The 23,625-nt window shown below is 44.2% G+C and overlaps 1 protein-coding gene across 7 annotated transcripts in view; it reads left to right on the top strand.

Moving 5' to 3' along the window:
* Nucleotides 1-23,625, top strand: part of LRRC34 (leucine rich repeat containing 34) — a 431,531-nt gene that overhangs the window by 331,542 nt on the left and 76,364 nt on the right. For all 7 annotated transcript variants that reach the window (XM_078666059.1, XM_078666060.1, XM_078666064.1 and 4 more), the window contains one exon: nt 21,583-21,647. In XM_078666059.1, coding sequence (XP_078522185.1) covers nt 21,583-21,647 — 65 coding nt within the window. The remainder of the gene's footprint in view (nt 1-21,582; nt 21,648-23,625) is intronic.

Raw genomic sequence — 23,625 nt, 5'->3', positions numbered from 1 at the left:
GCCCCCAGCTTCTCCTAGTAACACGTCATTGCCAGTTTGCGCGCACCATTAGGTCAGAGGTCCCGGCTCCTTAGGTAGCCCCCCTCCATGTTTCCGCCCCATTCATGACATATTCTGTTACGTTTGCATCACATGTCTATGTATACGCCTCTGTTACACCTACTTTCACCCTTATCTTTCGCGACTGCTATTGACTACACCCACTGCTCCGCCTATCGTATGTATTGTAATGCAACTGTTTTAGTATATATATTCGTGTATTGTTATTAAATGTTACGCCGATTCCGATCTTGCCCCCGGCAGCGCTGCCATCCTATTCCTGTGCAGGTTGTCCTGTTCCTGTCCTTATGCTGTATTAAACCTGCAAAACTCCTACTACCTCGAATCTTGACTCTTATTTATTGAGCTATCTGTTATTGCTATGCCTAGACAAAAATAGATCCGGTATTATTTATTTATATACCACATAATGGCGCCCGAACAGGAACTTGCCCTTTCCCCACGCGTCGGTGAAGCCACGCCGACCCCCTGACCCTCTGCAGTCGTGACGGAACTCTTCTGCGCACCGGCAGATATTTCTGCTTTAAGTATCCCTCAGGCCCACGGAGGAGACGGAGGAGGCGGTCCAGCATCCAGACGAGACGGTGGAGGAACGCGGCGAGTCCCGACCAGAGCCCAAGCCGAGAGTCCAAGGTCCGAGGTATCCGGAGGCCCACCCGTAACAGAAGTCCGATGTTCGTCCGTCCGGCGTCGAAGCAGTCCAGTCCAGTCCGAGGCCTTCCGTTCTTGCTGCCCGGTGAGTACCGTTGCTGGGGTAGTATCTAGACAGGATCAATCTAATTGACTCTGGTCCGTGGATTGGTGGTACACAGACCCACAAACGAAGTGTCCACTTCGGTGGATGCGGGTCCTGACGTGTCTCTGTATGAGACCGGTAAGTTTCGTACTGTTTCAGCAGTGCATCTAGTTTCTGTTCTAGTCAGTTCTGTTCTCGAGAAAATTCATGTATTCTGTTTTCCGTATTCCAGGTAGTATTCTGTTCGAACTGTTATTCTGAATGTTATTCATGTATTTTAATGTCGTGGTACGAGTGTGAAGTAATTATCGTGTTTATTGTGTATTGTGTTGTGTCCAGATTATAGTTCAGTCATGCCGCTCTTTTCAAAACTGCGTCAGTTAAAAACCAGAAAAGGTCTGCTAGAAGCAGCAGTTCCTGTCCCGCCTAGGGACAGTCCAGGTCATTTCATGTATCAAAAGCATGGCATAAGTGCCATACTGTATCTAGATTTATGGGTAGAGTATACCAAACAGTTAGAAGAAAAGTATAGATGGCCTGTAGCAGGCACATGGGATGCCGAGTGCATCATGAGAGTAGAAGAAGCATTATGGAAAAAGAAAGCCAGACAGTCACAGAAAGATGCCATCGAGTTATGGCGCAAAGAATCTCATAAAAGAACTGAAAAAGAAATCAGAAAGTCAGAACTAAGTAGAGAATCCTTAGAACGAGCCCAAGAAAGGGAATTAATCGAGATTGGTGAACGAGTTAAAACCGAACAGTCAGACAGACAGAGGCATGCTCTTATTAAGGGTATGTACCCTCTTCTTGCCGAGGGCTTGCCAAAAGCGACCCCGGAGGCATCCAGTAATTTCCCGCCACCACTAGTTCCGACTAAGCTACGTCACAAACCGACCGCAGCTGATATTTTCATTTCGTCCTATCTGGACGACACAGTCCCAGAATATGCAAATCCTGTTCCTGCTCCGCCAGTCCCTGTAAATCAGGCACTTCCCGCTCCTCCAGACACCGGAGTACCTGTTACGGTACCCCCGGTCCAGCCCGCCATACAAGTCCAGCCTACATTTCCATTTCCCACTCTGCCAGGACGAAGAGCATCAGTAGACGACTCTAGTTTAGGGGCCGCAGGGGGAGGTCCTCCTCAAACCCCGCCGCCACACAAGCGTTTAACGTTAGCCGAATTACATGCACAAGCGTCACAGCGTACGCCCAGGTATCAGTCTGTTGCAGAAATAAGAAAAGCCCTTACCGAATGTGGCTATGATCCAGTCCCAGGCGAGGATAGTATGGTTTTATATTCATTACGCGTGAGAAAGGTGACCGAGTATCTAGTCACCCTACCAGATATGAAAGAAGATCTAGACAGAATATATCGTTTCATCCGTACAGGGAATGATCCAGAAAGTATTAGTGACGTCATGTGCCAAAGAAAAGTTGAGGTCCAGCTCATGATATTAAAGTTTCTGATTAATTGTCTAATAAGGGAACAAGATTATCCGACCAAAGATCGAGCCGAAATGAAAGTCCTGACAAGGTGGAGTGATAATATAGCCGAGGGTAAGCACAAGACTATCAGTAGTATAGAGAGTATGTACAAGAAAATCCGTAAAGAAATAATAAGGGTACACGAACAACGTAAAGAAGCACAAGTAAGCGAGAAAGAAAATGACTCTTCTACAGAAGAGGTAGAGGATGAGAATCCCGACAGAATAGCGTATGTAGGAAAATCTAGATTTCCAGATCGCCATTTGCGCCTAGAACACAAGTCAATTTTTCATCATCCAGCACCAGAACAAGGTTCTCTGGAACAAGTATTTCAAGCTACCGATCACATTCTGAAATCACGAATCGGTTATAGCGAGTTAAGTACTATGCATGAACAAGAACTAGTCCGATCAGCAGTCCGATGGATTACTGATTCTACCACTTTTCCAGACGAAATAGTGGCACAAATGTTTCTGAAAATGCCCCCAGCCGAGCAACGACTGGCGGGTATGTATATGATCCAGCACCTCATTACATTGTATGAGGGTCAACATTCTGATCCAGGTCCGTTACATGATGTCCTGAACGAGTTACTCCAGTATAGATGGAAAGGTTTAGGTACCGATTTGATTAGTGTCATTCTAGAACAGCGCCACAAATATAGAACGTTTCTGAACCCACATTTTGTTCATGTCTCACCCCCAGAAAGTAAACCGTTTTTCATAGACAGACAGAATCCGTTACGAGAAGTACATCCAATTAAGACAGACGGTGGTGAAATGCAACGAGTGTTTGTTTACACCCCTATCACAAAGATGGAACTCTTAGAGATGAAAAAGTTAATTCCCTGTAATGATAAAGATCCAGCAGGGTTCCACCGAGAATTAAAAGACATGCTCCGTATGGGAGAATACACGTATCCAGACATCATTAAAATGTTAAAAGTCTTGTTGCCCGCAGGGGTATATGAGAAACTCAAAGAAAAAGAATGGGAGGTGGGAGAGAAAAAGATCGATTGGGCAGTTCTAGAAGCTGAAGACAAGGCACGAGTACCAGGTACCGGTCTTGGAGATAAATGTAAAGAATTACCTGAACTGTTAATACAAGTTTTGCCTAGGTTATTGACAACTAGAAAGGAAGACTGGGATGCAATCTCAGCATGCAAACAGAAACAAGACGAAGATATTAGTGATTACTATTCCAGATTTGAGAAATGTTTTACCATAAACAGTGGCCTCAAGACGAGTAGCGAATCATACCCTCATCTTTTTGTTACTAAATTAGTCGAGAATTCAAGTCCACAAATTAAGAATCGAGTGTTGAAAGTCGAAAGTACCTGGCAAGCTAATACCCCGTCCCAAATGTTACAGATGCTTCAGTATCACCAGAATAGAATCAGAGAAGAACAAGATCACGAGAGAAAACGTATGAAAGACACGAAAATGAAAGTACTAGTTGCACAATCTGTTCCTCAAGATAGTCAGAAAAGGGGTCCGAATCAAGCCAGTCATCCTGCAGCTCCCGTTAAAGGGAACTGCAATTATTGTAAACAGCCAGGTCATTTTATAAACGAGTGTGCAGTTCTGAAACACAACATAGCTACCGGTAAGACTAAAGAAAGACCACGTCCGCCTAGACAAGAGCAAGTTTCACAGACTCCGCAGTCACAGAATGCACCACAGACAGTTACAGCTCCGCAGCCTATCGCTGCAACACAGCATGTTACACAGCAGATGTACCAGTATGCACAGTCTGAGTATCCAGAGTATCAGCCATATTCATGAAACAGCCTAGAGAGGGAGGTAGGCTTGCCTCTCATCGAGATACCTGTAGATCAAGAAGGTCCCTATGTTCATAGTCAAGTATTAGGGAAAGACAGAAAGTTTTTGATTGATACAGGGGCAAGTAGGACCACTATAAGTCACGCCGAAGTTCCAGGGGCTCCGCTCTCAGGCTCTAGAAATGTTTCCCTTGGATTTTCAGGAAAACCTATTGTAAATGAAATATCAAAGCCAGTTACTCTAGAAGTAGGTCCACTGTCCCGCACTACTGATCTGTTACTTACTAAGTCATGTCCAGAAAATCTATTAGGCATTAAGACACTGAAAGAGTTAGGTGCAGTTATATGCTGTTCCCCAGAGGGAATACGATTGTTCCTACGTGACTTCAAGGGTCACTATGTATTACGAGATTTTGATGCGAGATTGTCCAATGTTCCGCAGCATCTATGGGCGCAAGGTCCAACTGATGTTGGCTTTATGCAAATCACACCCCATCGTGTGACTCTCAAGCCAGGTGTAGTCCTGCCACGAATCAGACAGTACAGATTGCCACCTGAGGCTGTAGCAGCCTTATCCAAAATTATTGACGAGCTCATCGCTCAAGGAGTAGTTGTAGAAACTGACTCCAATGTATGTAATTCTCCGATCATTCCTGTCATGAAACGTACTGATCCAAATGCACCTCCAGTATATCGTTTAGTGATTGATCTCCGAGAACTTAATAAATGTATTATTCCCCAGTACCCAGTTGTCCCAGATATCTCTTCCCTGTTGACAGCCATTGATTCTGAAGCCTCATTTTTTTCAGTCATAGACCTCAAGAACGCGTTCTTCAGTGTCCCCATTCATCCAGACAGCCAGTTTCTTTTCGGATTTTGTTTAAATGGAAGGAGCTATATGTTCACACGCGCTCCTCAAGGTTTCACAGAAAGTCCTAGTATTTACAGTCAAGCACTCAAGAGACAACTAGACAATATTCACATGCCAACTGACACTGCCCTGCTCCAGTATGTCGATGATCTACTGATCACAGCCCGTTCTGAACGTGCTTGCGAGCGAGCATCCCTTACAGTCTTGTATTTCCTAGCCGAGATGGGACACAAGGTGTCCCCTTCTAAGCTTCAATTCTGTGTCCAGCAAGTGGTCTACTTAGGACACTTACTGTCCAAGAGGGGTAGGCAGTTGACACCAGACCGTATCCAGTTAATAGCGAGTCTTCCCCAGCCCAAGACCCAGAAGGAGGTACGTGCTTTTATCGGCCTTACTTCTTATTGCAGACAATGGATTCCTCAGTATGCATTTCTAGCCAAGCCACTGATACAGTTAACGACACAGGAGGCAGCCGTATCGACTGTCCTCCCTTGGACATCTGAACATACACTCAGTCTCAATGAGTTAAAGAAAGCCCTATGTCAAGCTCCAGTTCTAGCAACACCGAACTACAGTAAGTCTTTTACACTTTTCGTCACAGAACGTGAAGGTACAGCATTATCTGTCCTCACACAAGATCAAGCAGGACAATACAAGCCCTGTGCTTATTTTTCGAGCACATTAGATCCTGTAGCCCAGGCTCTGCCTGCATGCCTTAAGTCAGTTGCAGCCACAGCACTAGCTATCAGACAAAGTGATTCCATAGTCTTAGGTCACTCCCTGACAGTACAAGTTCCACACTCCGTGGAAGTTCTTTTAAACCGAACACAAACTCAGCACTTGACAATTGCACGTTTAACAGGTTATGAATTGACACTGTTCCAGCCACACATAGAAATCAGACGCTGCAACGTTTTAAATCCTGCTACATTGTTACCATCAGTTACTTCGATTTCTGCCACACACGAAGTAGTTAACATCATGACCAAGCCAAGACAAGATCTGACAGATATTCCATTACCAGATCCCGACCTGACACTTTATGTGGATGGTTCATGCATGAGAACTAGTACAGGAGAACTAGTCGCCGCGTATGCAGTGACTACCGACACCGACGTTATAGAGACACACCGTATTGACACCCTGTCTGCTCAAGCAGCAGAGCTAGTTGCTCTGACACAAGCCTGCATTCACGCCAAGAACCTGAAAGTTAATGTTTACACAGATTCACGCTACGCATTTGGAGTTGTACACGACTTCGGAGTGCTCTGGCGGGAGAGAGGTTTCATGACTTCTCATGGAACCAAGATTCAGCATGGTCTCCTTATTCAAGCTCTGTTAGATGCAATACATTTACCGACATCCATTGCTATCATGAAGTGCAAAGCACATACGAAAGTTACTGACACTATTTCCCAAGGTAATGATCTAGCAGATCGCACAGCCAAGCTTACAGCTCAGACTCCAGACATTCCAGTTAATAAGGCACCGACACCTACTCCAGATCCGACTACATGTATGACAGTTAAAGACCCTACTCAAGATGTCATAGATATTCAGTCACATGCTACTCCCGATGAAATCAAGAAATGGTCCGAACAAGGAGGGGTCCAGACAGATCAGGGATGGGTAAAAAAGGGTAAAGCCACATGGTTTCTCCCCGACTCTATGGTTCAAGTCATGATTAATACCGCACATAGTCCAGCACATTTAGGAGAAAAAGCCATGTTAGACAGTATCCAGAATATTTGGTTCAACAAGCATTTACGAGCTGCAGCCAAGCAGAAAGTCCGTACCTGTATGATATGTTGTCAGTTTAATCCAGGTAAAAGTGTCCCGGTGGAACAAGGTGGATTCCAGCCCCCTGATCACCCTTTTGAAGTCCTCCAGATGGATTACATTCAGATGGAGCGATGTCGAGGTTTCAAGTATGTCCTTGTAGTTGTATGCGCTTTGTCCAGGTGGACAGAGGCATATCCGGTCCCAGATTACACAGCCGCGACCACTGCCAAGCAGTTGGTTCGTGAGTTCTTCCCCCGCTATGGACTCCCTAGAGTCGTATATTCTGACAACGGCCAGCCATTCTCATCTGAACTCATGAAGCACGTGTCCCTTTTGTTAGGGTACCAGTGGAAGTTCCATTGTGTACGCCATCCTGAAGCAGCCGGTCTCGTAGAGAGACATAATCAGACCCTGAAAATCCGAATTGCAAAGGTTTGTCAAGAGAAAGGTGTGGACTGGCTAGTAGCTCTGCCAGTCGCTTTGTTTTATATGCGCATGGTCGCACATTCCAGATCAGGTCTGTCCCCGTATGAGGTCGTTTTCGGCCGCCCCCCTAACATGTGGGGTACTCCTAGACCCCGAAGTATTACCGATGTTTCAAGTAATATGCTGACAGATTACCTAGCTTCCTTGATGTCTGCCCTCAACTCTTGTCGTTCACAGGTTGCCGCCGCATTTCCAGACAGGAAGGACTGTCCCGCAAAAGACAATGATACTGCACCCTCCCTGTTAGAGACAACTCCGCAACAGGAGTATAAGCAAAAGCTAAGGTCTAGTAAAATAAGTCAGCCAGTTTGATTGTCTAAGTCCTCCCCTAGGTGAAACGGTTAGACCGGTTTCTGACATGTATAAAATAGACCCCCATAGTGAGAGAGTTAGTCAAAACTCAATCCGATGTATCGTTTTTCTATGTTTCATATTATTTCTCAGTATTATGATTTCCTGCACCAGTTATGCATTTTATCTGTATTTTCCAGTTCCTCATGTAAATAAGTCTTCTAATGTTACAGTAGAGCACACGTTTAGTGATCTGCCTCCTCATGAACTCTCTTACCGCCTCGCTATGCGTAACAATTCCTTTATCCGCATGTTACATTATTCACACCAGACCAGCAATGCCACAAATTGTTGGGTGTGTGGTCGACTCCCCCCTTCCCAGACACCGAAGGGAGTTCTGCCACTCTTTCCTTATCCATTTTCACATAATGGTTCGTGTGGAGCATGGTCCACGTTAACGTCATCTTTAACAGATATGTCTTTTCTTAACAGTACATGTTTTCCAGACAAGCAAGGTCTTCCCCACAGAACAGGGTTAGATCTAGAAAACGAAGTTTACAATTTAGGTAATTATTCTTCGAATTTCATGGTCCTGAATGTTCAGTCTGATTCCACTCCAGACTTACCTGCTATTTCAGTACTACCAGTCAAAGGCGAATTATGTGTTAGAAATAATGGTTCCGTACATGTAGGACATAGCGATTGTACTACTATAGTCAAATACAGTGACAGTGGGAAATCTATTTTCAAAGCTTCCCGTCATTCTTATTTTATTTGTGGTCAGACCGCATATGTTCGTCTGCCCCTCGATTGGGAGGGAACCTGTTACATTGCCTTCCTACTGCCACCTGTTTTCCTAGCCCCATCTGATTATCATAGAAATACACATCTAGTACACATTAGACATAGAAGGGAGATCGAGTCCCCAATTGTCGATTATACTGAAACTGCTCTAGAACAGTATACAGATTTCAATAGAGGTTTCTTCTTTTTTATAGGACCTATCCAGAATAGTAAGCTAATTCGTAGGTTAACCAGAACCCTTGAAGTAGTAGTCAATGAGACTGCCTCTGCTCTAGGTAACTTAACCGAAGAGCAATCTGCTATGAGATTTGTCGTTTTACAGAATCGTCTCGTCCTTGACGTCATATTGGCCGATAGGGGCGGGGCCTGTAGAGTCATCGGATCTAGTTGCTGCATTTTCATTCCAAATAACGCACCGTCTGTTTATTCAGCTATAACCAGACTCCATAAAATTGCCCATCTGTTACACCAAGATCCAGGCACCTGGACATGGTCCGGTTGGTTCTGGAATATAATTTCCGCTTGGGGATGGAAAGTCTTGTCCTTTCTAGGTATTGCAGTAGCGATCATATTCAGCTGTTGCCTCTGTATACAATGTGGCCCTGCGATTTGCGGCATTTGTGCTACCTCTTGTATTCCTAGTCCCAAGCCCCGTTCTAAATCCCGTTCCAAGAAAATTCGAGACGAGCAAATGATACTGTATGAAATGATAGATGGTATCATGAATATTGATGTTTCCTGATGGAAACGTAGTGACAAGGAGGGAATGTGGAAAAGTAAATTTTGCCATGTTCTGTGTCCCTACGCGTCCTCCATCATATGTTATGTGTGCATGATCAATATGCATATGTATTCCCCATGTTCGATTAATGACGCAATTACAGTTGTATCCACCTCTAGTATGTCAGTTTCCAGTTCTCGTGAATACTACGAATATCAGGCCTATGTAAAGCTACGTTGCCACGTTTCTCAGTGTGCACGTTATTCCATTGTAAAGTCCCCGTTTCTAGGCCTCAAAAGGGCCCGGACACCAGATTCAGCTCCTGTCTCCTGAGCCTCGCTGAGGAGCGATACAGCCCCCACCTGTGTTCCTGACCCTTCACTTACTTCCTGCCTCGCAGTGCCCGGCTCAGCCTGGCTCTGCCTCTGAGTCTGCCAAGAGTATGTTATGATTCCAGTTATCAGTCCAGCCCTCCTTCTCTGCATTCCTAAGCTACTGAATCGCATCAATAGTTTCCGTCATTGTCTAGCCTTCACGTCTCCACGTTAGAGAAATACTGCATTTAATGGTCATTTAATATTCTTCATCACGCACTACATGTAGAATAATGCATGCACCATTCTTAGAGTCTGTTAGCCTTTACCCCGATAACTTTTGGATTCTATCAACATGTTCTCTAAACATCAGATACTAGATACTGTTTAGGTACATGTCGCCCTGACTCTCCAGACTTCAGTCTCTGCTCCTAGCACAGAGTTCGCAGCCCCCAGCTTCTCCTAGTAACACGTCATTGCCAGTTTGCGCGCACCATTAGGTCAGAGGTCCCGGCTCCTTAGGTAGCCCCCCTCCATGTTTCCGCCCCATTCATGACATATTCTGTTACGTTTGCATCACATGTCTATGTATACGCCTCTGTTACACCTACTTTCACCCTTATCTTTCGCGACTGCTATTGACTACACCCACTGCTCCGCCTATCGTATGTATTGTAATGCAACTGTTTTAGTATATATATTCGTGTATTGTTATTAAATGTTACGCCGATTCCGATCTTGCCCCCGGCAGCGCTGCCATCCTATTCCTGTGCAGGTTGTCCTGTTCCTGTCCTTATGCTGTATTAAACCTGCAAAACTCCTACTACCTCGAATCTTGACTCTTATTTATTGAGCTATCTGTTATTGCTATGCCTAGACAAAAATAGATCCGGTATTATTTATTTATATACCACACAGCTTTTGCTGAGGCTATTAACAGAGTTGCTGGAATACTAAAATAGCTTCTGTCGGTGACTTTGTCTTCCGATCCATTATTGGATCTGCTTCATCAGGGTGGCACAGGTGTTGAACCTTTGTTACCTTATGGAGAGTCTCTATATGACATTCTCCTGGGTACTTGGGCAAGGCCGATGTCAGGTATCTCTGTTGATCGTGCCATTTCGCATCGTCCTGCTCCGGATGACCCTGCTTGTCTTTATCGACACCCTACTGCTAAAGGGTTTGTTCTGCAAACTTCTACAGCTTCGTCAGGTTTGGAGGTTTCTCCCTTGCTTCTGCCAGGTAGAGAGTGTAGGTGGTTGGAGATGTGTGGGCAGAATATCTTTGCGTTGACTAGTTCGGCCTTGAGATTGTTGAACACATCTTGTGTCTTAGGAAGGGCTTCCTATACTTTGTGGGACACTGTCATCCAACTGCTTCCTTCCTTTCCTGAAGGGGTCAGGGCTGAACTCTCTAAACTTGTGCAGGATAGTCGTGAGATGGCAAAGTTTAATATTAAATCTGCGATGGACACAACAGATTCTATTGGCAGAGCTATGGCTGGATCAATTGCTCTCCATAGACACTCTTGGTTGTGTGAGGCGAGATTTCCTGATCAAGTTCGGGAGAGTTTGAAAGACTTGCCTTTTGACAGCCATGCTGACTCTACGGTATAGCGCCTCATTGCAGATCATTTGTAATTTGACCTTATCAGGTCTTTAGTTTAATTTTTATGTATCCATGGCTATGGTTCTTATGATTAGGGATTATTTCTTCCCTCTGCTATGTCTTATAGTGTTGAAGTGTTATGCACTACTTGTTGCATATAATGAGAAGATTTGTCTCCGGATTTGACTTTTTTATCTAAAGGTGGTTTTTACAGCTGTGTAGCTGTTTTGTTCTTTTATTTTTACTCTGATGAAGAGCTTGTTCAAGAGATTATACCCCATATTGGGTATGTGACTCACTCTTCGTGGGATATTGGTTTGCTGTTGTTTAGCTCTTCAGAAATACTACTTTTGTAGTCTATTTCTATACCATAGATCTCTCTGATATACAGCTTAGTCCTTTTTGGACTTCATTTTATGTTCTCTTAAGGACTATGGTAGTGTGCTAATAATCGCTCTTTTCCTCTGTTGATACCCTCTCGGGGGGTTCTGTTACATTTACACACCTCTATGGGTTTTTCTTAACCAGTGTATTCAGTGCAGTTTGTTTTCTCTTCTTGAGCGGACTACATATTTATTATGAGTGCTTCAATTTCTTTGAAGAAATCGAGCAATTTGGAGCGTTTCTCTAGTTCAGAGTATATACTTTGCATGCTTCTGGTTGCTATTTGTTTGTGAGTTCTTCCTTTAGGGTGACGGAATAGTGTCTAGTGTAGAAATTAATATTTCCTCAAGCAAAGTTCGCTATCCCTGAGTGAGTGAGTTGTAGGCGTTATCTTGCACGCCTCCCTACATGATGTTTTTCCGGGCAAAGTGGTGCTTTGACCTGTGCTTCATTCTTGTCGAACGTTGTGACCCCATTCCATCTGGGTCAATCCATCACGCAGCCCACCTTCTTTGCTCCCCTGCACCCCTCTAAGGAAGAGGAGCTTCTCCACCGCCTGGACCCAAAAATTGCATTGTCGTTGTACCTTCACTGCAGAAAAGAGTTCCGGGTGGACGACCAACTCTTTGCGGGGTACGTGAGAGCTAAGAAGGGAAGGGCCATGCAGAAAAATATCACCTCTTGCTGGGTCGTTCTCTGCATTAATATCTGCATTGCCCTGGCTAAGAAGCAGCCTCCTGAGGGATTAAAGGCCCATTCCACCAGGGGAAAGGCTGCGACTACAGCCTTGGCTCGGGGGGTCCCAGTCCTTGACATCTGCCAGGCGGCAACGTGGGCATCTTTACACACATTTGTCAATCAATACGGCCTGGACAATCAGGTCCCCCAGAGATGGGCATTTTGCCCGTTCGGTCCTGCAGGACTTCCTAGTATAAGGTATTGGTCCGCAACCCACCACCGGGATGGTACGGCTTGGGTATCTAATGCAAAGGTAAGAAATCTGCAGCTAGAAGTCTCTATCAGATGAACAAGTTAATTACCTTCGGTAACGCATTATCTGGTAGAGGCACCATCTAGCTGAGGATTCCTTACAGCCCCACCCATGTCTTCCTGCTTTTGTTGTAGGGCTAGGGTTACTCCCCTTTTCAGGTCCCTAGTTTTGCGAATGACTCCGTCAGTTACTTTGTGGGTCTGTGCTTCTGGCATGGAAAGACTAAAAGTGCTGACGTCCACGCACCTGGGTGGTGCTTATATAGGAACCGCAACATCTTAACCGACGCTGCTGATGACATCACGCGGAGCCGAATGGAGCCACCCAATGGCGTGCACAAGGGGTATTGTTCAACGCAAAAGTTTCCAATCCAGCCTGACGCCTGGGAAATTCAAAGGTAAGGAATCTGCAGCTAGATAGAGTCTCTACCAGATAATGCGTTACTGAAGGTAAGTAACATGTTCATCAACAGTCATTAAAAATGTACATTCCATCGTAAATAGTTCATTCTAAAAATATTGGACTGTTAACCTCTTTTAAACGGGCAATTATTTAAAATATCTCCAATAATCAAATTAAAAAAAACCTCTCTAATATGATGATATTTTAAACTTTTCCGAAAAACCAATAGGATTTGATAGTAAGTGCTATATGCAATATAGAATAACACATGGCTGTTTTCAGCAATTTATAAGATCCCACAGCCTCAGAGAGAATATAAGGTGTGCTAAAGCAACATCATACTACAGATGCTCCAATCACATACAAATATAACTTTACAGTGGCTGTGCACCTACCGTTTCCAGGCATGTCAGCATTTTCCTTGTACTTAAAACATTAGTGAAACACTTTGCAATAAAATGTATTGACATCTTTCAAATCCATCAAATATTGATATGCCTCCTAATAGTCAGACAACTGGTCTCCTAAAAATAATGGTTTCAAGTTTTTTTCCAGTATACCCAATACAATTTAAGAGAAAAGCGCCAAGTGCAGCATGGACTGAAGGGAGCTGTTATCACATGGACTTTTCAAATTATTACTTCCCCCTAGAAGCCCTATTTGGAAATGCAACAAGATGGTGAATTATAGAAAAATGGAATTGAGTTAAAAGATATCTATGATATACAATAACCCCTTCACTGCCAGGCCTATGCTAAGCCTTTTTTGGCTATTTGGGGTAGAAAACGTTAAGCGGTCCACGCAAGACATAACTCCCTGGCCTCCGCCGGGTGTCTAGCTTTCAGAAATGTGGGGGTTTGGTAGGTTTCCCTAGATGGCCACTGAGCCCAGGGCCAAAAACCCTGATGACCCCCCTTGCAGTACCAGGTTGTTTTGTGATAGGTAATTTTGATGTCTTTTCAATACTGTCGCTGCTACATGGCCCACCCTCGTGAGTGAGGTACCATTTTTATCGGGAGACCTGGGGGAACGCTGGGTGGTAGGAAATTTGTGTCAGCTCGGTGATCCCACAACTTTCCCACACAGAAATTGGAGAAAAATTAGATTTTTTTCAGCTAAATTTGAGGTTTGCAGGGGATTCTGGCTAAGAAAACGCTGAGTGGTCCATGCAAGCCTACCTCCCTGGACTCCCCCGGGTGTCTAGTGTTAAGAAATGTATGGCTTTGGTAGGTTTCCCTAGTTGGCCCCTGAGCCCGCGGCCAATAATCTAGGGACCCCCTTGCAAAACCAGGTTGTTTTGTGATATGTAATTTTGATGTCTCCACAATATGTTTTCGGTCCTTGCCTGACGCGAGTACTTGGCCCACCCACACAAGAGAGGTACTATTTATTCGGGAGACCTGGGGGAATGCTGGGTGGTAGGACATTTGTGTCAGCCTAGTGATCCAACAGCTTCCCCACACAGAAACATGAGAATAATGTGATTTTTTTCAGCTACGTTTGAGTTTTGCAGGGGATTCTGGGTAGGAAAACATTTGGGGGTCCATGTAAGCCATACCTCCCTGGAGTCCCCTGGGTGTCTAGTTTTCAGAAATGTGTGGGTTTGGTAGGTTTCCCTAAATGGCCGCTGAGCCCGGGGCCAAAAACCCAGGTGACACCCGTGGAAAACCAGATTGTTTTGTGATATGTTATTTTGATGTCTCCACAGTACATTTTGGGGTGTTTCCTGTCGCGGGAACTAGGCCTACCCACACGAGTGAGGTACCATTTTTATCGGGAAACCAGTAGGAATGTTGGGTGATAGGAAATTTGTGGAGGTCTGGTTATCCTACAACTTTCCCACACAGAAAACTGAGGAAAACTTTTTTTTTCTAGCTAAATTTGAGGTTTACAGGGGATGCCTGGTAGGAAAATGGTGGGAGATCCACGCAAGCCACACTGCCATGGACTCCAATAGGTGTCTAGTTTTCAGAAATGTCTGGGTTTGGTAGGTCTCCCTAGATGGCCGCGGAGACCGGGACCAAAAACACTGGTGACCCCCTTGAAAAACCAGGTCGTTTTGTGATAGATATGTGGACACCTGTGTTTTTGGTCGCGGGCGTGCAGACATCTAGGGGAACCTAAAAAATCCAGACATTTCTGAAAACTAAACACTCGTGGGAGTCCATGGTGGTATGGCTTGCATTGATTCCTCAACATTGTCCTTACCAGAATCCGTTGCAAACCTTAAATTTGTAGTGGAGTAGTGTGGCTCACTGGTTAGAGGCGGCAGACCTGGGAGCAGAAGTCGGCCCGGGACCAGGGTTCAATTCCCGACGCGGCAGGGTCGTGGACTTGGGTCAGCGGACTCGATAATTCTCGCTTCGGTGCTTACTCTAATCAGGGGTTCCACTTGGCAACTCTGGGCATTAGCTTGCCTAATCTCCACAACGGCCCTATCAATTCCGGGGATGCCTGGCTCCACCTTGAGGACTCCCAGCAGGGACCATCCCACAGGGAAAGCCAGGATGGGTTCCCCAGAGTTATATAGCGCCAGGAAACCTACGGACGGGTAGCAGTGCGCTTTACAAGCTCAAATACATTTACATTTACATTTACATTTACATTTACAAATTTAGCTAAAAGGTCACATTTTCCTCTAATATCTGAGTGGGAAAGTTGTGGGATCACTGCGCGGCACAAATTTCATACTATTCAGCGTTCCCCTCAGTCTCCCGATAAAAATGATACCTGACTTGTGTGTTTGGGCCAAGTGTCTATGACATGGAAGGGCCAAAAATGTGTAGAGATTGAGGGGGGCCCAAGGTGGGTCTAAAAGTGCAGTTTGTTTATACGTTTTTAGGCCGACGCTACTTTGGGCACCCACACAAGTGAAGTATCATTTTTCTCGCCAGACCAAGGGGAAGGCTGGGTGGTAGGAAATCTATGCCTGCGCGGTGATCCTACATCTTACCCACACAGAAATGTGAGGAAAGTGTGACTTTGTAAGTAAATTGGAGGTTTGCGGGGGATTCTAGGGAAGAAAACACTGGGGGATACATGCAATCCACAACGCCAGCCTAGAGTCAGTACACGCACACCACCAACCAAGCGCCATCAACACACACCGCCAGCCAAGCGCCATCAACTCACTCCGCCATCCAAGCACTATCCATGCACTCCACTATCCAAGTGCCATCCACACTCTCTGCCAGCCAAGCGCCATCCATGCAACCATCAGCTAAGCGCTGGTCCACGTACCCTGCAAGTCAAGTGCCACTCCACACACACCACCAGGCAAGCGCCAGTCTACACACTCCGTCATCAAGCGCGAGTCCACACGCACCATTAGCCAAGTGCAAGCCCACACACACCACCAACAAAATGCCACCCAAAGGTCAGTACACGCAGACCGTCAGCCGAACTCTAGTTCACACACACACAAACTCTCCCTGGCTTCTAGTGGTTTTCAGCTCCCGCTTAGGGGTAACTGAGACTAAAAATATCACTGAAACAGCCAAAAAAAGGGGAGTGACCTGTGCCTATGGAGCTTCTCCCTGACATGCCCATAAACATATCGCTGGTTCCTAGTGGTCTTGCTGCCCCCACCCCCCGGAGGAGCAGATAAGTGGCTATTGCCACGATCTGCCTTCCTGGGAGGGGCGGGGCAGAAATACTTTTTTGGGTGTGAGGGCATTAGCATGCCCATTCTGGGCAGCCCCCACCCTTATCTATAAAAAAAAATACAAACATAATCCCTGGTGGTTAGTGGACTTTCTGCCTCCCGGGGGTGACAGATTGGGGGCTATGAGTGTCTGTTTTAGACCAGATTGAGTGCCATAAAACAGTGGTTTAGACTCTATATTATCCATTAGGAAATGGAGCTCTAATTCCATGTGTATAATGGTCTCTGGAGTTGAATGTGGTACCTCCAAGTGTCTTCCCAGAAACATATTCTCCTGTCTTTGTAATAACGTATTGTCTCCCCCCAATATTCCTGCACTATATGTTGCTGCTGAAATTGTTTTAGCACTATAGTGGGTCAAAAATTCATTTAATTGACTTGGTCCTAATTTGGTCGCCAAACTTAAAAATTCCTTCATTATTCCTTAGCATATTGATCGAGCTAGTTTCTCTATGGTGGTTCCAGCCCCTGTCTGCTGAAAACTGAAACTCTAGATAACTAAAATGTTTAGTATTTAAAATCTTACTCCCATTTTCTTAAAAATGGGCAGGTCTTACTTTTACTTTTGCCACAACACAAAGTAAACGTTTTTCACTGATTAATCCTTAAATCGATGCTTTCCATAAACACAGTAAAAGGGTTAGTAAGCCTCTGTAGGCTTATTGGGATTAGGGATATTAAAACTGTGTCATTCGCATTCAAAAGAATCTGGTTCTTGAGCCAAAAAACGAGTATTAGTGCTAAGTATTTTTCTGATTCGGTTATCAGAGTCATGGAGGTTGTTATGATGCCTTATACAATTCTGTAGTGCTAGTATTCTCTGGAAAAAAGTTATTCTTTTTAAGTTTTGTCAGGAAAATGTACTAATAACATGTACATATAATTGGGACATGTAAAACTTCGTAGTTGTGCATATTAGATGTTTGCTTTAATTTTCATTGTATCTAAAAGAACATTGCATTAGTACTAAAATACAGTAATTAAACCTGGCAGGAAAGACAATTCTACAGCTATTTGAACCCATGCCTAATCTTATAGTTTCTTCTTAGCTGTAGATTCCATGTTGCCAACCTAGTCTATTTGGGTTGTCTTGGCCTGGACCAACTTCTAGTAGTAAACTGTAAAATAGTTACACATCCTTGTTATGTTATGTTATGTTATTTGTATTTGTAGAGCACCTGGTTACACTGACCCAGTGTGTCCCCGCGCTAAGGTAACAGCTGTAGAACCAAAAGCAGCAGCTAGAATAGCCAGATGACATAGCGGATTAGACCACAGGAAACAAATAGGTCTTCAGACCTTTCCGAAAAGTGGATTCAGATTCCTCCAGCCGGAGATTCTGAGGAAGGGTATTCCACAACTGGGCCACCACATACAGAAAGGAGCGGCCGCCCATCCTTGATCTCCTAATCTTGGGGATATGCACCATTCCTCTCCCACTTGATCTAAGCAATCTGGTAGGTGCATAGGGAGTAAGAAGGTTGTGCAGATACACAGGGCCCTTCTTCTGTAAAATCCGGTGGCTTACACACATGGCCTTGAACTTCACTCTCTCCCTAATGGGAAGCCAGTGCAAGGAGGCAAGCACTTTCCCTGCAGACGCTCTCCTTGGTAACATAAGAACAAGTCTTGCAGCTGTATTCTGGATACATTGCAATCTCCTTATGCACTTGTCAGTTGCACCCAAATACAGGAGATTGCAGTAATCCAGGCGCGAAGTCACCAAGGCATGCTCCATGATCTTCCTTGATGCAATGGGGAGGGTATCCAGGGTCTTCCATAGACCTCGTAGGATGCTGAAGCAGGCGCCTGTCACCCGCCTGGTATGGTAATCAAAAGACAGCTTATTGTCCACCCATACACCGAGATTCTTCGCTTGTTCACACAGTGTAGGGGTAGGGCCCAACGTCTGAGGCCACCATACCGATGACCAAACTGACGGAGACTTCCCTATTACCAGTACTTCGGTCTTGGTACCATTTAGCTTCAGACAATTACTTGCCATCCACTCAGCCAGTTCTTGCAGGCAAGACATGAAGTTAGAGGCAGCATTGGACCGAGCCTCAATCAGGGAAACCACCAGCTGGGTATCATCAGCATAGGACAGGGCATTAATCCCAAACTTATCCGCAAATTTTTGCCAGGGGGGCGACATAAAGATTGAACAAGTTCGGACTCAGGGTAGAGCCCTGAGGCACCCCCTGCATCAGCTTGATGTTCCTGGAGTAGTGAGCCCCTTGCCCAACTTGAAAGCTACGCTTGCTCGGAAAAGATTACATCTATTACAGAGCCCTATTAATAACACCACCTCTCTTTAAAGCCTGCAACAAGGTATGGTGGGCGACAGTGTCGAACGCGGCACTTAGATCTAACAAAATTAGTGCCTCTGTTTGTCCGTCGTCCACGTGCTTCCGGATGATCTCGGTGGAATACAGTAGTGCCGACTCAGTGGAATGGAGGGCACGAAAACCAGACTGAGGGGGGTGGAGAAGGTTGTTCTTACAAATGTGGGATGTATGACATTACAACGCATGCTTTTACATCGCATGCTTTTACAACGCGAGTTTTACAACGCATACCATTACAACGCATAGTGCTTTGGGGCGCTGGATAGTGAATAGTTTGATTTACTATTCCAACTCCAGTCCCCACGGATAGTAGGGAAGGTGTTGGATAGTAAATTAAATCTATTCCCTATCCTAGAGCGCCCTCCAGCGCAATGCGTTGTAATGGTTTGCGTTGTAAAAGCACTACATTGTAAAAGTTGCGTTGTAAGTGTTGTTCACCGTCGCAAGTTGTCTAGTTGCTCCACGTTAATATAGGGCTTCTTTTGCAAAGGAAGCACCATTGCCTCCTTCCATCTGTTAGGAACCACTTCTGAGCTAAAAGACATACCGATGAGATGTCTAATAAAGGGCTCTAATATGTCCAAACTCCCTCTAAGCACCCTGGGGTTCCCTGGATCCCTGCTAGGTGACCCTGATTTAATAGTAACCGCTATCCGTTTAAGGGTGTCCGGAACAGGCACAGAAAATCCATGGAGACATTGTAGTATTGGAACGTCCACTTGTTCCTCCTCCCCTCCCGCGCTTACACGAGCAGAGTCGGGGAAAGAGGAGTAGATCTGTTCTACCTTCGCCGCAAAGTACTCTGCCACCCGATTGCAGGATTTCTCAGATCCTACAACGGGTGGAGCAATAGATGTCAGGGAGGAAATTTCTTTAAAACCTTAAAAAGTTCTTTAGTAGAGTTTTCAGCGGTGTGAATTCTCTCCTTGAAATAGGCTGACTTTGCCTACCTAATTAGCGAATGGTATGACTTGATACAGATTTTATATTCCTCTTCCACGAGGATGGAGAAATCTTTCCTCCATCGTCTTTCAAGACGCTTACACCCTGTTTTGGCAGTCCTAAGTTCTTCCCCAAACCAAGGAGCAGATGTGCGTTTTTTTGTGGACACCTTATTAGACCAGGGTGCCGTACAATCAAGGGCTTCAGTAATGCACCTCCCTAAAGCTTCACACGCCTGGTTTACATCTAAACCAGAGGGTGGTCCATCTCTCAGAAGGGCCTGATTAAAAGCCCCCTGAGAGAAGTCAACCCACTTCCTGCTTTTAAAACCAATTTTAACTTTCTCCTTTGCTTTGGGAGCCGGGAGCTGTATTGTAAACGGTATCCATAAGTGATCTGACCACAGCACCGGACACGGGGACTCAACCACCAAAGCATCCCAATTTGCAAAGATGGGATCAAGTAAATGTCCCTGCTTATGTGTAGGGCATTCCGACTTTAGTAATAATTGAAGTGTTGCTAATTCCTGATGCAACTCTTATGCCCCGAGGCTGAGTACATCATCAAGGTGCAGATTCAAGTCTGCCAGCACCAGTAGTTTGTCATACCTTAGTGCCGATTGCACCAGATAGTCAATTAAGCTAAGAGAGAACCTGGTATGGGGCCCCGGAGATCGGTAGACCAGTTGACCTTTAATAACATAGTTGGTGGCCATTCTAAGCGTAATTAATCCTGCTTCACTGTCCTCGATAACAACTGGCTCGAGGGAGCATTGGATAAAGTGTTTATAGATAATAGCGATGCCCCCTCCTCTACCCGATAGTCTGTCCGATCGCACAATCCCATATCCCTCAGGAAGGGCCTCCAATATATCTGGTACAGATTCCGTATCTAACCATGTCTCAGTGACAAACAGGACATCTATTTGTCCTTCCATCAATTGGTCATGTATCTCAATTTTATGCTTCCACATAGACCTACAGTTAATTAGTGATAGAGCGAGCAGAAAACCTCCCTTCCTATTCTCCGTAAATACCTTCGCTTCAAACGAACAGTGTTCACATTACCCACAGTTGCTATCAAAATTTATGCTATGCTTACACTTCGCTTTTATAGTAGGGCAGAGTGTGCGGAGTGTCTGGGTGCTATAGTGGATGGCGGGCTCAAAACAAGCAAGGGTCCTGTCCCCTAGCCCCGGTCGGCCGCGGACGGGCGCAGACGGGCTTGCCTTTGGCACGCCTTTGGCATGCCGGCTGCGCGGCGCAGTGGCATGTTCAATTTCAAGGCTACCTCGCCCAACGTGTCGGACCACGGCGGGAAGACCAAGAAATCGAGTACAGGTACCGTGTAACCAAGCCCCTTTACACACGTTATTTAAAATCAAATATTGTCCCACATAAGAGAACCAGAATCAAAATGTATGCCAAGTTTTTAAAAAAGATGAGCCTTTCAGCCGAGCCATACCACAAGCGGACTCGGGAACACTGCCACTGTCCCTTCGTCCACCGCGCAGCCGCAGAGAAAAGCATAGATGCATTGAATGTATAATACATATAAGGGCCCAAGGAAAATGGCTTCAACTAGCTGGGGAAATAAAATAAAATATCTATTTCTAGTGAATTCAATATTATTACTTTTGTGGCTGAGGATATTCTTACAGTTCTGTACATGTATGTCTATACATAGGAAAAAAGAAGTGATCAAGTTTCAGAAATGTGTTGTTCACATTTTTCTTGATCATGCACTAGACAGAAGTCAACCTTAATGAGTCCTATGTCTTCTTTAAATTGTGTAATATGTTTCTAGGGGACCTACTGCATACAACTAGATATGTTGGGTTCTTTACCACTTGAATTGTTTGTCTTGGCAGGAGGTATTTGTTCATCATGTGGTTTTGTTTTTTTGTCTTGTAGGTCTGGATCTTAGATATAATATTTTAACTGATGTTGGAGCAGAACACATTGGAATTCTACTGCAGGTATGAATTTAGGTATAATGGGCACACACAAATGATTACAGTAAGAAAGAGGCTAAAATATTAATTATACATTAATTACACCCGCTCCTGAATGCTGGCAGTTTTTATGTTACTTTCTGTTATGGATAGTCTTGTCTCCTGTGCCATTTATAGTTCACTGCAATTTCACAGCCAGTGCGCCAAATACTCCAAAAGAAATTACTTGGAAATGACTGAACTACCACAGTGTCATGAGAACTCTTAATAGCCTTTGGTGCTCTGCCGAAATCTAAATCAGGCCCTTAGTGTGCCACATAGTTACAGAATATTATTGCAGGGTCACCCTCCACTGAGACGAAAATCATTGTTAGTTGGAATTTGTTGTGGGGAGTGGATTTCTGGAGCTAGAGCGACAATTTCTTGTCTTGTGGGCAACAAAATCCCACAAGAAGATGCCACATTAGAGGAGGGCATTTAATCTGTTCGGTATTGGCATTTTGGATGGCTCCAATTCCAGAATTCCTTTGAAACTCAGCAACATTAACTTAGTGATGGATGTTGGGTATGCAGATTACCTAGGTGTTTTGCGTGGATTTCTCAGATAGAAGAAAATCAAAAAGACTTAAAAGTGACTGTATTTTTCTGCAAAGACTTAATGAAAAAGCAGTGAAGCAACTAATTTTTTTGGGACTATAATGAATACATCTAATGAATACATCCTGTATACTGTGAAAGATATTTTCTTGCAATATTAGCTTTTCGTTTAGAGTTACAATTTGGTCAAAGGTGACATTGTTTCTTAATGAGTTTAAGCATAATCATTTGAGTTATTTTTAATGCACCTTCACGAGATTAACAATTATTTTCTAAGATTAAGAAGAGAAAGTGGGATACCAGCTGTTAAGGAAGTGTTATCTTAGTATGCAAATTAGGTTCCAAGTAGGTAAAATCCACACATGAAATGTTCCTGTATTGAAATCTATGTAGACAAGGGAAAGTTATATGAACTCAAGGAGTTTCCTGAAAGTTCAATTGATCAAATGTTCATCCTCGTTAAACACACAAATAGTTATCTTATTTTCAGTCCATCATGAAGTGTGAGCCGTAATGTAGCATCCAAAATAGTTTTATTGTTATTCTTTAGACATCACAATCCAGCCAGCCAACACATTTCATCCTGAGGAAGACTTCATCAGGGCTGTAATTTAAACATACCGTAGCATTCTTAAAAAAGACATAGTTACAAATATACAATCACTATACAATATAAACACATATTAAACACATAACAGTGACGTTATGACTCCCCAAACCCTCAACCAATATACAGTTGTACAAAAACTTCCTATACAAAAATATGTACATATTCCACTTTAACCAGCAATGTGTAATTACAAAAGACATTCTATACATGAATGTTTCTTAATTACATTTCAAATCAATCCCTCATGAACAATACACCAAGCTAGCTGGATGTCCTAAGTGTTGTACAACCTCATGTTCTGTGAGATACTTCTATTAGGTCATACATTTAAGGAGAAGCTGTGAGGCCTCTGAGAACATGTTACCCCTATGGACTCCTACTTCAAAGAGTGAATACCTCACAATTAACTCACTTGATAAATCCTTGTGTTAACCTTCAGGATTTACGATAGACTAGAATACTAATGTGATTGTAGAATACCCAGTCCCAAGTGGATTCTAAAAATAAGATAAAAAAGCCCCATTACTGTTATATCCTATTCACCTTCATTTGGAAGTCAGTCAGTCAGTAAACTTTATTCGGTTTTAGCAACTATAAAAGCAGTACAAGAATACATAAAATTCATAAAAAGACATCATCATATTAAATAATCATTAAACACGTTATGTACTGACCATATCAAACAATCTAAATATTGATGTTCTTATTCAGTTCCTCCTATGTACATCAGACTACTGACATTAGAAACAATCATCAAAATTACCAATATATATCCTCTAATACACAGTCAGTGTC

This window comes from Lissotriton helveticus, chromosome 11, assembly GCF_964261635.1.
Source record: "Lissotriton helveticus chromosome 11, aLisHel1.1, whole genome shotgun sequence".
Lineage (NCBI taxonomy): Eukaryota > Metazoa > Chordata > Amphibia > Caudata > Salamandridae > Lissotriton > Lissotriton helveticus.
Note: the sequence above shows the minus strand (reverse complement) of the source record. Positions and strands in the feature narration are given on the sequence as shown.